Source organism: Esox lucius, chromosome 21 (genome assembly GCF_011004845.1).
Source record: "Esox lucius isolate fEsoLuc1 chromosome 21, fEsoLuc1.pri, whole genome shotgun sequence".
Classification (NCBI taxonomy): Eukaryota; Metazoa; Chordata; class Actinopteri; order Esociformes; family Esocidae; genus Esox; species Esox lucius.
Genome location: NC_047589.1, coordinates 6,054,530 through 6,069,903, shown reverse-complemented (window position 1 = coordinate 6,069,903; position 15,374 = coordinate 6,054,530). Strand labels below are relative to the sequence as shown.

Below are 15,374 nucleotides of genomic sequence, written 5' to 3'. Positions count from 1 at the left end.
CACATACATACATACATACATACATACATACATTTTACTTTCACATACATACATTTTCCCCCTCACATATGTACATTCTCCTTTCACATACATATATTTTCACTCTAACATACATACAGTTTTTTCTCTCATAAGAATCTATTTTTAACTCACACATTCATACATTTTACTCTTATATTTCTGTATTTTAACTCACACACAAATATATGTTTCTCTCATATTTCTATATTTAACATACATATTCATACATTTTTGATCTCATGCACAAGCAGTCACAATTTTAAATAATATATGTATATAAGCAGAAAATGTATGCATGTGTAAAGAAAATATATGTATGTGAGAGAAGAATGTGTGTGTGTGTGTGAGAGAAAGTTTAGTGGAAACGGAAGGAGTATAGTAGAAACTGATGGCAGAACATTTCTCGCACAGTGATTGGCTGTCAACCTCACCCTGTGATTGGCTGAGAAACTCGAGCTGGGTCATGTTCAGGTCGCGATCAACATGGACGGAGATGAGATGAACGCTTTGCAGCAAGCCATTGGAGTTTTAAGAACTATTTTAACATCCTCTGATACTATTTCTTCCATTGAGCTGAAAATGACATGCTCATCTGCACCTAACGTTGTTCACAGCACAGCGGAAAGTGAAATGAGACAACTTTTCAGACCAGGGAGCAACTCACAAGTCAGTGCTACAGGCCGAGCAGCTCACGCTACACCAGACCAAACCGGAGGATCACGGCAGTCTTTACGATATCAAACGCAGCAACACTTTGGCAATTGGGTCTCTCGTCCGAGGAAAAGGTAAGAATAAATTAGCTCTATTTTTGTGATGCTGATTTGTATAACTGATTTGACTGTATATTGTTAAGTGACCGTGCTTTTTCCCCCACCTGTCTAGCCTTAACCTCCCGCATTTGTGTCCGATCTCATCTTGATTTTTCCAGGTACTGGATGATGATCCTTTCAAGGATGATAGCAGCGATGACAACAATTTGAGTTCAACTCACCAACGGTGTTCCTCATCTCTAACGCAAGCTAGACACTCTTGTGCATCTTCAGACAGTTAGACAAGTCCGACAAATGCCTCGCCATCAAACAATACTTCTGCAGTTCAGTCTTTTGCCTCATCACTTGGACGTGAAAATCTTGACAAGCCTCGATATGCCACCAAGTTCCTCATTAAACAGGAAGTCACTCTCAAACTGAGAAATACATCAATCAATCATCAATCAAATTTTATTTGTAAAGCGCCTTACAACAGCCAAAAGGTGCACAAGGCGCTTTCCATTAAAAGCTTCAGTAGACAACAGAATATAAAAAATATTAAAACATATAAAAATATAAGATAAATGAATAAAAATGTATACGCATATACACACACATACACATACATACACATAAAATATATAAAATGAGCAGACGAGTCAGAGATTACGTGTTAAAAGCCTGTCTGAACAGATGTGTTTTCAACTGCGCTTTAAAAACACTGAACACGGTAATGTTACGCAGGGATGGTGGTAAAGCGTTCCACAGAGTTGGGCCCTGAACTGCAAATGATCGGCCTCCAAACTTTTTGTATTTGAATTTGGGAATGACCAGAGAGGTGTGTTCAGAGGAGCGGAGAGCTCTAGCAGGTTGGTAGACCGTTACTAATTCGGCGAGGTAGGCCGGGGCCAGTCCATTGATGGCCTTGAATGCAAACAGCAGGACCTTGTACTCCACCCTAAACCGCACCGGAAGCCAATGGAGTGAGCATTTTTTAGGGTTGATTGAAGGCAGACCAAGCTGGCCCAATAATGGACATCTTATGTGCTCAGAGGACAATATAAAAACCTTAGATTTGAACTGGATGTACATTTTGGAAGTGTAAAGTTAACTTACTTCAAATGTTAATGCAATCCCACATTGCATTTTTCATTTTCCACTTTTGCCTGCATTATTTTGGTCAATAGGAAAATTACAATGCAATCATGTGATTTGCATTTGAATTTTCATGTACTAGTATGTACATTCACTGTCAATATTAAAATATTGATGAAAAGCCATTTGGCTTTTCATTTTCAAAGGCATGCCCCGCTTTGTGGTTAACTTAATGCCAGGTGATGTTATCAAAGCCCACACGCGTGAATGGACCATGAATATATTTGTAATAATAAATACTCATTTAAATTAAGATTCTAAATGTTTTTCCCACAAATTAGCTTGTTCATTTGAATCACAGACAACAGTGAATCAAATGTTGAGGTACTGACTGACCGTATATAGCAGATTGTTTTGTTTTTGTAATCAATCATAAAACATATTGTGCAATTGTTTGTTCTGCATAAGTCATAATGATGAATTAATCCAGTATCCCATTGTGTTTTTTATTTTCCCCCTTTTTCTCCCAATCCCACTATAAGACCTTGTGTCAATAATGATTATGACGGAGAATATGTGATGTGTATGTTACTTTCTAACATTCCTCAAAGTTGACCTTTACTGACCAGTGTTCCATGTAATTTTCTCTGCCCCCCAGACACGAGCACAGATAGACCCCAAGGGGTGCTTGAGCCCCTGGCCCTTCTTGTACATCGGTGCCCCCATTCTACCTGCAGGTGTCATTCACTCAGACAGACATGTGTCGTCCATCTATGTGATGCACATTGAAACTGATGTGTGTGTAGAAGCTGACGGGTGAATGGCTGCTGGCATATCTGGGGAGCCCTTATTGGTCATTTAAGCCCCATTATATAGGTCTGTGCCCGGACTACGAAGATGATGGAGAACATGTGATCTAATTATATTTTCTAATCTTATTTAAAGTTGACTTCCTCTACTGTCCAGTGTTCCATGTCACTGTCTCTTCCCCCTCAACACCTGCAGTAGGTCCCAGCTGTAACTGTTCAGTCACTGTGCAGTCTGACTGAGGGAGGTTTTTGTACGGCTCTGTATCACTGTGTGAACACCCAGACACTGTTGGGATAGTGTTCACTCTGACAGTAGTAATCTCCTGCATCTTCACCCTGGACTCCACTGATGGTCAGAGAGAAGTCACTCCCAGATCCACTGCCACTGAATCTAGTTGGAGTACCAGGCTGAAGTGTGCTTGCACGGTAAATTAGGAGTTTAGGAGCTCCTCCAGGTTTCTGTTGGTACCAGGCTAGAAAATCATTGTTATACACATTACTGCTGACTTTACAGTTCATAGTAACTGAATTTCCTGTTAAAACAGATTGAACTGCAGGTGACTGAGTCAGTATGTACTGTCCTCTGGATTCTGTAAAATAAAATAAGGAGACCCATATTAATGGAATAAAACACAGTAAAACATTGTACATAATATAAATAATAGCATTGCCATATATCATTCCTTTCTGTAGAAAAAAATATTTTTCACCGTTACATTTAACAAATCTTACCTTTGAAAAAGAGGACAAGTGTCCAGATAAAGATGGTTATAAAAGTCATGGTTGTTGTGGGTTCAGTTGTCATGAAGGACAGCTCTCAGTCATGAAGTGTTAAAATCACAGGGTTATAAACACTCCCAGATCACTGAATCATGTGCTGTCTATACAGAGCATCATCATTATGCAAATAAGATTCTGGTCTTTTCTCCATTCACCATTATTCAGTAAATATACACCAAGCAGATCCATCAGTTTAGTTTTACATGAAAATTATTTCATAGTACATGGATATCTGTAAAGTAATCTATTTTCAACATTTGATGATAACATAAAAACAAGGCAATACAGGTCACATTCTAATACAGTAGTTGACATAAACAAAGCATTCATCTAAGCATGACACAAGATGCATGGCCTGATGACCTTAAACCAAATAGAAGGTAGAGAGAAAGAAAGACCCAGAATGACAGAAGGGGTACTTTAACCAACACCATTCACTGGAAGAGAGAGTGAGGTAGACTTGCTTTTATAAACCTCTGAGAGGAATTTGTAGTCAAACCTGATTTGGTCACATATTCCATATACAGGATGTGATCCCAGATTCTACTTCATAGAGGTGACAGAACAGGAGATGGTAAGAGATCCTGAGCCAAACACAAAAGGACACTTACATATAGTGTCTATCAGAGTCAGGGGATATTCTTCACTTTCTACATAGGTGCCCTTTGTTTATTAACATTAAGCCCTGGTAAATACTATCCACTTCTATGTTTATTAACATTAAGCCCTGGTAAATAATATCCACTGCTATGTTTATTTACATTAAGCCCTGGTAAATACTATCAACTGCTATGTTTATTAACATTAAGCCCAGGTAAATACTATACACTGCTATGTTTATTAAAATTAAGCCCAGGTAAATACTATACACTGCAATAGTGAGTAATATCTTTCCAATTCCAGTCCTAACCATCTAGTCTTGTAACGTTAATTTATCTGATCTAATTTCTCCGTTAAAATTGTCAATTATAGCAATGAACTTATATGTACTCAATTTCTGTTTTAGCACTTTGTGTCTTGTCGTAAGATATCATTGGAATGTTAATGTGTTATAGAGGTTTATCTAGGGTCGGAAATACAGGACAAAAAGGTCATGCCATAATTACCCTACCCTACGGTGCCAGGAAGAACAGACGGGAATGTGAGCCTTGTGGATTGGGGAACTATTTTTCAGGACCATTCATTTGGTCTTTACCTAGGTAGCTATCCAACCCCCACAACTTTAGATATAAACCAAAGTAAGTTGTTGTAAATGTTCTTTCATGCTTTTTGCTCAGCTTCTCTGTATGCATCTCAGCTCTGGCAAAATGTAAAATTCCTGGAGAACTGTTATCTTTCATATTTCTAATGCAATTGTATACTCAACCTATATATTTTATCTGTTACAATCATTTTTGGACTCTTCAGAAGTATCTATAAAACAGCCCAATATCCAGTTCCACCAATACAAAGTGGTCAAACCCAGTCACTTTCAGGGATGGGATACTCCTGTCCTCAGGTTGGAGTGGTGTCACCAGAGATGGGGACAAGTCACACATGGTCAAGTCCAAGCAAGTCTCAAGTCTTAACCACAAGTCTCGAGTCAAGTCTCAAGTCACAGTTCAGATAAATCAAGCAAGTCAAGTCAAAGGTTCACCCTAAGCAAGTCAAGTCGAGTCCTTATAAGTTTCAAGTCAAGTCACATTACTAAAGAGATGAACACACACACTGTCCTCTGTTTCTGATGTGCGCTCGGTGCGAAGCTCGATTTCAAAATCAAATATTTTTGTCCTCCGCGGTATCTTGAATCAGCCTGAAGGGGTTGTATTCGCTATAACAACCGCCTCGCTATACCTTATCCCGCTTATTACATGGCTACTGTAGATGTATTGATTGTATAAGCTAGTGAATTGTTGTAAGCTGTTGTAACCAATGTAGATGTATTGATTGTATAAGTTAGTGAATTGTTATAAACTGTTGTAGGAAATGAAACGAAGTATTAAGTGTTTGTAACTGAGCTGAAACTGAAGGAGCAAGTAGGAGAATAGGAAACCCTGTTCAAGCGGTTGCCGGGGAGAGAAAGATTTAGTATGTCTGTTTTGTGACAAACAGGTCACAGGTTAGAGGCGCACACACATAGTCGGACAGACAAGACAGAAACCACAAGGGGGGCAAGGGGATACTTGTAATTATCCTATAAGGAATAGAACTGGGATTGGGCCAATGGCACACTTGCTTTGTAAGTTAACGCCCCTATCTTTTGGGCGTAGTAGAAGTATAAAAATTATGTTTTGACTGTTGATCCTTAGACATTGTGCGGCGACACGTGTCTCCAGAAGCTTCTGTAATAAATGGACATATGATACGGTAATTGACCTGACTCCTGGTGTTTTATTCTCCTTTCCAACAAACCAACTCGGGGAAGTGTTAGACTTCAACACTACCTACCAAATAAATCAATAATTTGACACAAAATATTGATTTCAAAAGGAATTTATTGATTTAAAAACGATTGTATTGCTTCCTCTAAAGAAAATAGTCCGTTCCGTCTCTGGTTAGAATCCTGCTGCGTCCATAGCAACGCGCTGTTTTTCATGGCAACGGTCTGTTATCAAGAAATAACACGCATTCTGCACTGGAATTCAGCCAATCCATGTAATAAGGGCTAATAACAACTTTATAAACTAATTATTGTGACTGAAAAACTGCCTAATATGTAATTACGCTGTAATTATTCTTGTCTGTATGAGTAAAAAAAAAAAACTATTCGAAATGTTTAGGTGCTAGTAATCACATCGGCGCCTCCATGTTAGCCTTTCATGCAGTAAAGTTAACTGTTATGGTGTAAGCACAAGGCTTTTTAGTTTCCACACGCAGTCCACAAACACTTGAAAATGCGCACATTTAATACAGACATTATGGCCTACGTGTAATAATATACATGCCCGCTCATTTTAAGATGCCCATCAACATTAAAATTCAGGCTATGCCACTGTTATAGTCAAATTCCCTTACATCTATTTACCAGATGTATTCAGTAATGATAATGGTCACATTTCTAACAAGAAAAAAAAAAAAACATAATATGCAACCAAGGCCAAATTATGACAAACAGAAAAGATTAATTCATTACATTAGTAACTTAATCGTTATAGATCTTAGTGAAACTGAATATAAAGAGATTACTTTCTTACCTTTCCTTGTGGTTCTTAAAATGACGAATACAATTTGAGGTTGTTGCATATTTTGCATCTGGCAAATCTGTTTTTATTCACACGGTCCAGTTCAAAGTCCTTGTATCCAAACGATACTATTTGTGGAGCTCGACTAACGTTACTGTCTGCCATGTTTGGCGCGGTTTGAATTGTGCAGCGTTAAACGCTGATTAGTGCTGCTGATGTCACAACATATAAAATCATTTTATTGCTGTTTGTTTATTATAAGTTCAAGTCATTGTCGAGTCTTCCACTTCAAGTCAAGTTTTAAGTAACTTGTTCTCAAGTCAAAGTCAAGTCAAGTCAATTTCATACTTTAATCAAGCAAAGTCCTGAAAATTATGACTCGAGTCAGACTCGAGTCAAGTCATGTGACTCGAGTCCCCCACCTCTGGGTGTCACTTATTCCCAATCCTAAGCAAAAGGATGAAAACCAGAAATGTTTGAGATGAATAGCCCTGTTCTTTTACTACAGCCACAGCAAATTTGAGAGGGCGTTCCACATCAGGCACTCAGGGATTAATTGTTTTTTTCAAAGACAGGCAGACAGATTTTTCCACCATTGTCACACCCTGATTTGTTTCACCTGTCTCATTATTGTCTCCACCCCCCACCAGGTGTCTTCTATGTTCCTGTTACCCCTTGTCTGTTTATGTCTGTGTTTTCTGTTCGCCTGCTGCCAGATCGTTTTGTCTTTTCATGTGTTTCCAGCGTTTGTTTTCCTGTGTTACCTGTTACCCGTTTTCTGCTCTGCCTTCCCAGGACTGATCCCCTTCCGCATTTACACTTTGCATACTAGTTTGTCATTAAGTCACATTAACCCTCCTGGCCCCCTTAAGTACTAAGGGATTTTCAGACAGATTTTAATACTTGGACATTTTGGGTCCTACATTAATTCTGTAACAGGTATTATGAAGTATAATATATCTGTGTAATCATTACCCACTCAGCTACAATAAAAACACATAAAAACCCATTTCTGGGAAACCATTTAGAAAATGTATGTGTTGGACAGACAAAAACAGTGTTCTACAGAGAACATTTCTGCGATATGGTATAATAATCTTTTTTTGAATCAATAATGAAGTTTAGTTTCAATGGCATTTCCTGTTACCACTATGCCATTACTGTCATATTCCATTGTTTTAGGCTATAACTAATGAAGAATATTAATAATACAAGAAATATGTGTTCCCCTCAAACATTTGGATTTACCGCCTGTATTTCATTATTTTGACAGAGACACTTCATTCTGTTTTGATGTAATGACACCAAACGGCCACCAGCTGCCAGCATAGGACCGGTAGCGCAGTTTGTATTTACTTGTCGTTTTAAAATCCGTAAGATACCCACATTTTTTCCAAATGCCAAAGAACATCCCCAATGTATGTTGACAGAACATATTTTTATATCATATTTACAAAAGAAACGATGTAATATGGTTCTATAAATCATAAATAGCGACATACTTGTAATCCGGATGGGTCTTGACACAGTCGCCTGTCTGAGCTGAATGGTCACTGTCATTTCCTGGACAAATTCCCCTTCCTCAGCTCGTTGGTGATGGTCAAATATAAGTTCTGAAATGTTTTGGGTTGAAAACAAAGAGCTATTTTGCATAAATGGAACAAAAACTACATTGGTAATCGCTATTATTGACATAACCCTAACCCATTATTCCTACATCATAGAGGTCATGTTTCCAGGCGTTATGGCATACTAGAAGCGTTGTTTCTGATTGGGCAACGAGGACTTACAAACAAAGGAAGAGTTGAATTCTCCATTTAAAGACGCACGTAATGGTGGTCAGTTTTGGTGCAAATCCACTTTGTCCTCATGCAAGCTGTGATCACCATAAGAACACAGTGTACCAATCTCTTTGTTAGAATGCCTAGATATTAGCTAAAGTCAGTCATATGATTCTAGTAATTACTTACTGGAATTACTGGTATTCTGGATATTTATGGAAATGTACACTATGCGTTAGTCAGAGGTGGCTACTTGGTGAAACTCTACTATTTCCTCATGCAGGCTGTGATCGCCATAGGAACAAAAATTATGAATGGATCGCTTTGTTAGAATGTCTAGATCTTTATCTAAAGGAAAGCGGACAATTCTAGTTATTACAGTTCTGGATATTTATAGAAATGTAGCCTACACTATGCGCTCCGGTTGGTGACCAGTTTTGGTGGTCTACTTTTGGCTGTGAGTCTCATAGGAACACAAACTACATACGGATCGCTTTGGTGGAATGTCTGGATATTAGATAAGTACGATTCTAGTTATTACAGTTCAGTTCTGGATATTTATAGACATGTACACTATGGCTCAGTCAGCGTTGGCAGGTTTTGGTACAACTCTACTTTTGCATCAAGCAGGCTGTGATCCCCATAGGAACAAGAACTATGTACCAATCGCTTTGTTGGAGTGTCTGGATATTAGCTAAAATCAACCATGTGAGTCTAGTGATTACTGGTCTGGATATTTATAGACATGTACACTATGACTCAGTCAGCAGTTGCCAGTTTTGATGCAACTCTACTTTTTCCTCACACAGGCTGTGATCCCCACAAGAACAGGAAGAGGAGCTGCGGTGCCATTACGTTACAGTGGAGGTAGGGGCTTATCATGGACTCCTCTTTGATTCTGAATTCTTTATCCAGCTATGCCTAACACGAGGAAGTGACTGGCTGATCCGGTTACAGGCAGCGGGCAGAGTCTGTGTGTGGCAGTATGTGTAAGGACACACGTCCGTGTGTACGTGTCCACAGCAGGCTTACAGGTCAGTATGGAATATCTGGCTCTCCTATCAATCATGCCCTGATCTCTTCAGCTGTATGGGAATGTGTTGAGCAGCAGGATTCCTGGAACACAGCTGCCCCATGGAGGTCCCCCGTCCAGACGCCTGGCCCAGCGGAAGCCTCCACCCCCACCAGGCTGCGTACCAGACCTACCAACAGTACCCCAACATGAACAGTCAGCACAGCCAGGATCATGCACACCCCGGTGGTCCACATGAACCAGAGACCGTGGTTGAAACCCCCGGACCCCACCGACAATGTTTTCAAATTCTTTGTGATTTGCATGATCTGAGGGAAATATGACTGCGCCTTCAACCCTGTCCACCATTAGAAACATATATTGTTTTTTATTCATACTACCAACATATTTTGAAAATTCATATAAACACAACAAATAAATTGCATTCTCAGTAAAAGGAAAATGATAGCCCAATCCAAATTAAAAATTACATGTAGATTTATTTTGTAGCATAGTGTATGACTTTCATATATCCCAAAAAAATGACTGCCATTTGAAAGGTAGCACAAGGTCTTACAACCTGAAACCTCACTGTTACACAAACCTTCTGGAAAACGGTTCAATTCCTTACAAACTGCTTTCCTCTGCTCCAACGCATCCTTTGACTCTTGCCCCATTACAGATGGGAAATGTTATTGTCCATGTCTACCCGAACGTCACGTTGTTGTTTTGGTTCTGTGTTTCATTTTGTTTCTGTCCAATGTTATTTTATCAAGTATTCTGTTTTCTTCCTCTCCGTATTGTTCCATTTGCCCCAGTGAGCATGCTTTAAAATAATGACCTCAGTTGATTACGCTGAATAATAATATTAGCTACGCGCGGTGTCGGCCTTGTCGTGGATCGATGAGCTTTTCCCAGTTAACTGGTGTTTCTCACGTTCAGCTGGTGGAGAACGCAACGTACACATATGAGCTGCTGTTCTACAAAGCCATAGAGGAGCATCCGGATGATGTTGGCTCTGCCACTGAGAAGTCCAGGCACATGGTGCTCAAGGTTTGCTACTTCAAAAATGGTTTTCAGAACATGTTTGATTCCTTGCTCCTTAGCAGTAATTTAATTAAATTGGGTCAAAATCAATGCAGTACCTCCTAGGCACGGCTCTGGACAACGCCACCAGCCGGCGCCCCAGGCAACCCCAAAGTCGAGGAGCAGGCTGGTCTGGACGACGATCGTAGAAATCAGCTGTCAAGGATGGGTCACAGATGTCTGCTGCTTCGACCTAGCTGCGATCCTCAAGAAAGTGTGTTCACTCACCTGGACGTTCCATGTATTAGGACTAGAGGAACCTTCCCAGCTCTTTATTAGTACGCTCCGCCTGCCCGTTAGTCTGTGGGTGATACCCGGATGTGAGGCTGACCACGACCCCCAGCCTGGACATGAAGGCTTTCCAGACACGGGATGTAAACTGGGGTCCGTCACAATGTCCTCCGGAAGCCCAAACAGCCAGAAAACCTGCTGAAATAATATGTCAGTGGCCTGCAGGGCAGAGGGGAGGCCGGGTAGTGGGATGAATCTGACCATCTTAGAGAACCTGTCCACCACCACAGTGATGGTGGTTTTCCCCTCTGCAGGTGGTAGGTCTGTGATGAAGTCCACTGACAGGTGTGACCAAGGCCACTGAGGTACTGGGAGGGGGTGGAGCTTCCCCACTGGAGCCCTTCACCACCCCAGTGGGCCTGGCGGGGGTTGAGGCGCCACGCAGCTCTGATGTACTCAAGGCTCCTGTGGTCTGTTAGGACAGTGGAGAGGAAATACAACGTCTCCCGGGCCCCTCTAGCCAGTCTCCACTCCTCCAGTGATAACTTGACCACCAGTAGCTCTCGGTCACCCACGTCGTAGTTCCTCTCCACAGCAGACAGTTTGTTGGAATAGGAGGTACAGGGGTGTAGCCGGGGGGGGTTTCTGTGGTGCTGGGAGAGGACCGCCCCCACCCCGACCTCCGACACATCCACCTCCACAGTGAAGGGCGTAAGGGGGTCTGGATGTTTCAGGAGGGGTGCCGTTGTGACCCAGTTCTTAAGATGGAGGAACGTCCTCTCCACGTCTGGGGAGCTGTAATCATCGAGATTGGAACAAAAAAGGCTTGAAATGTTTCACTTGATGTGTAACGAATCTAGAATATATGAAGGTGTCACTTTTTGATTTGAATCAAGGAAAACAATAACTTTTCCACAATATTCTAATTATTTGAGATGTGACTGTATATGTCATCCAAGGCCCAGAATTCTGTCTCTGTGTCTGCAGGAGTCTGAATATACTGACATTTACATTCTGAAAATAGAATGAACACAGTCACATGAAAGACATTTAAAATCATGTGTTCACTAGTTATGAGTAAAAACAATAATGTTACTATATAAATTACTTTCTGTAGAAGTAACTACTTGAAAGCAGAAAGCCAGATGACAATGGTTGTAACAGTCATGGTTGTTGTGGGTTCAGTTGTCATGAAGGACAGATCTCAGTCATGAAGTGTTCAACTCACAGGGTTATAAACACTATAAGATCCTCTTGGTAGATGCGTTATGCATATTATTGTGTCTAATCAATTTCAGTGCAGGATCCCATTATTAGAATGTCTTTGACATTTTATAACTTTAAACAGGTCATATTATTTTAAGGTCAGTAATATATTTTTAATTGTATGACTCACAATTAGATTTGTATTCTGTTGATCAAATATAACTGGTCAGCCAAGACTGGCCTCTATTATAAGTTCCTCAAATGAATCAGCTACTTCTCTAAATGTATGTTGGTATGATTCTTCTGATAGTGTTGTCAGTCCTCTGTGACTTTACCTAAACTGTTATATCAGAGACCAACATCTTTAATAAAGGAATATACAACATGGATCACAATTATCATGGCTGTTCTCTTTATGGACCATATGGAGGAATACAAACACGGAATCTAATAATGGACTGTACCTACAGGATAGAGGAATACCAGATAAACAGTAGAAGGAACAAATATAAATATCTGGATTAAAATATATATTTCCTTTTATAGAAACAGTGTCTTTTCTATCTGGAAAGGTATTAAAATATATTTGTATTAAATGTGATTCTACATGAGTGATCTTCACTGTTACACCTGTATCATCACAGAGAGGTTTTTGTATGAGCAGTAATAGGGATTGTATCACTGTGGTGGACTTTTGGTAGTGGCACCAGACTTGATGTTGGAAGTAAGTAAACAAGACAATTAACTTCTTTATTTACCTTTTGATATTTGTTCCATGTTTTGGTCTTATTTTTTTAATTTGGCCTTGATATTGAGGATTAATTTTTTTTTCATTGATCTAGAATATGTACAATTGCTTATTATAATGAGGCACATTTAAATATGAATGTTATTCGATCTACTTAATTTGATCAAAATGTATGTGCATTGTTTTAAAAGTACGGAATCAGCTTACATGTTTTATTAATTGTATGAATAAATATACTGTACACATATGGATATTTTCTAAAAGATTGGTTTTTGTTCAGTGTTAGGGAAGGCAAAATATAAATAATTCATTGCAAATTTGGAAGATGATGAGGTTATTTTGTTAGTAATATAGTCAATTTCATTTTTTGAAACTCAGTCTAAAGACATTCAGCTTGTCTAATGAGCAGGAGGTTTTTGTATGAGCAGTAATAGGGATTGTATCACTGTGGGCCACTTTTGGTGGCGGCACCAGACTTGATGTTGGAAGTAAGTAACAAGGTCTTCTTTATATTTGTTTATAATTGGAAGGTTTTAGGTTTCTCACTTTGTGTGAGAAAATAGGTTCACATTTTAGAATTGGAGAACTTTTTTTTTCTATTTTGCTTTGAATTTAGCATTTCTATTAAATAATACTAAATACAATGTTTGAAAACGATAAATTGTTAGTTTCTTTGGGTCTGATTAGTATTATTGAAGCCTTAAAAACATAATGTGTTGGTTATTGAAGTTTATAGTTGTTTTGTGAACGGGACTCAATAGTTAAGGAGTAAAATAAATAATTGTATACTTGCATGTTTCATAAATCTGCTTTGTATAGTAATCATTTCATGACATATGCACTTACCTTTCATCAATTATAATCTTGAATTAATGTGTATTGTCTTAATAAATACAGCTCCGAAAAAAATTAAGAGACCACTGCACCTTTTTCTTTCCTTTCCAAAAAAGTTGAAAAGGAAGGTTTTGAATGAGGAACAGAAGCGTTCAATTTGCAGTGGCCTCTTAATTTTAACCTTTCCTCACTCAAAACCTTCCTTTTCGACTTTTTGGGCAAAGAAAGAAAACGATGCAGTGGTCTCTTAATTTATTTCGGACCTGTATTTATTAAAGCAATACACATTAATTCAAGATTATAATACGTGAAATGAGATGTGTTTTAGCCGTTAGTTAGTGAAGTTTATGTGTTTTTTCCCCCCAGGTAACACTGCTCCCACCCTGACCATCCTGCCCCCCTCTAGTGAGGAGCTGTCCAGTACAACAACAGCCACACTGATGTGTCTGGCCAACAAGGGCTTCCCCTCAGACTGGACCTTGAATTGGAAAGTGGACGGGAACAACAAGAATCAGAAGTCCAGTTCCGGGGTCCTGGAGAAGAATGGTCTGTACAGCTGGAGCAGCACCCTGACTCTCACTGCCCAGGAGTGGACCAAGGTGGTAGAGGTGACCTGTGAAGCCCAGAAGACCTCCCAGACACCAGTCACCAAGACCCTGAGGAGGGATGACTGTTCTGGTTAGGACCTGTCTGTCACATTACCCTGTGAAGAGAGGCTGCTGGTTCTTTGGCTTTTACTCTGTTTTGACATCAGATGTTTTGTCTTATTGATCACTTTCATGTAGACTAACAGTGAGCTTTGCATGAGTTCATGTGTCCATCCTCTCTGTAGATGGACATTTGATAGATATGATATGGTCTGCTTGTACTATTATAACACACATTTGCTTTTATGCGTTGATGAAAATAAAGATTTCCCTTTGTAGGAAATATAAGTTGTTGTCTTTCATTAAATTCAAGTATATTTTATTTGCAAATATTGTATGAGAATTAAATAATAATAAAGCCAGATGTGGTTTGTTTGAAAAGTTAAATGTCTTAGCTTATTATTCATGTTCTTACTTGGAACCTCATTGTCATCAATAAATGGTTCATACTAAAACAATATATATAAAATGTTCACAATTCATGCATTGATGAATAGATGAAAATAAAGATGTATGTTATTTCATTGAAATCAAATTTACTTTATTTCCAAATATTGAATGACAAATAAATAATAATAAATCCAAGTTCATATGACTTAGCTTATTGTTTATGTCCTTACCTGGAAGATACAAAAATTTTCACAGATTAACAGCAGATGTCTGGCCACATGTTGACATGTACTCTTTGTATTCATCTATTTCTGAATGTTTTTGATAGTCTTGAATAAAGGACATGACTGAATAGACTTAAAGTACAATAAGAGCATTTAATCAATACCTTGGTCTCTCAAAAGTGTGATAATCACACCTGCATTTAGCTATATGTATTTTATAACTCATATCACAACTTAAAGATAGTGACAGTTTTCTCTACCTCCAACCTCCTGGGAACAGGGTGAACATCTGGTGACAGAACTGTTCTATTCTGGGACATGTAGAACCACCCAACCCTGTCTATGTAAATCCTAGTTTCACTCCCACAGCCACCAGTCCAACAGTTGAGAATGTTCAACTTCTGAAATCCCCTCAATGGGTCCAGATGTGAGGGACTGCTTTTAACCTCTGTGGTGGATTTAGGGATGGAGACATACCAGATACGCCACTAAGTAATTCATTACAGATAACATGTGTATTATTCTTCATATTAGAGAGTGTATATACTGTACATGTGTCTTGTGTTTCAGACCAGCATAATGTCACATCCTGGCATAGTA

At 39.1% G+C, this 15,374-nt stretch overlaps 1 protein-coding gene and 5 gene segments (V, D, J or C); 3 read left to right on the top strand and 3 right to left on the bottom strand.

Moving 5' to 3' along the window:
• Positions 1-14,448, top strand: part of LOC114829916 — a 334,989-nt gene extending 320,541 nt beyond the window's left edge. Inside the window, 2 exon segments of the V gene segment in view lie at positions 12,618-12,655; positions 13,880-14,448. Coding sequence covers positions 12,618-12,655; positions 13,880-14,196 — 355 coding nt within the window.
• Positions 1-15,374, bottom strand: part of LOC105008451 — a 966,635-nt gene that overhangs the window by 261,318 nt on the left and 689,943 nt on the right.
• The window catches only part of LOC106024145, a 458,405-nt gene that overhangs the window by 78,516 nt on the left and 364,515 nt on the right, over positions 1-15,374 (bottom strand).
• The window catches only part of LOC117593618, a 530,161-nt gene that overhangs the window by 183,057 nt on the left and 331,730 nt on the right, over positions 1-15,374 (top strand).
• LOC105009329 (Ig kappa chain V-III region MOPC 63) overlaps positions 1-15,374 on the bottom strand; it is a 784,483-nt gene that overhangs the window by 533,803 nt on the left and 235,306 nt on the right. The gene's annotated exons all lie outside the window — the stretch shown is intronic.
• Positions 1-15,374, top strand: part of LOC114829915 — a 587,221-nt gene that overhangs the window by 398,079 nt on the left and 173,768 nt on the right.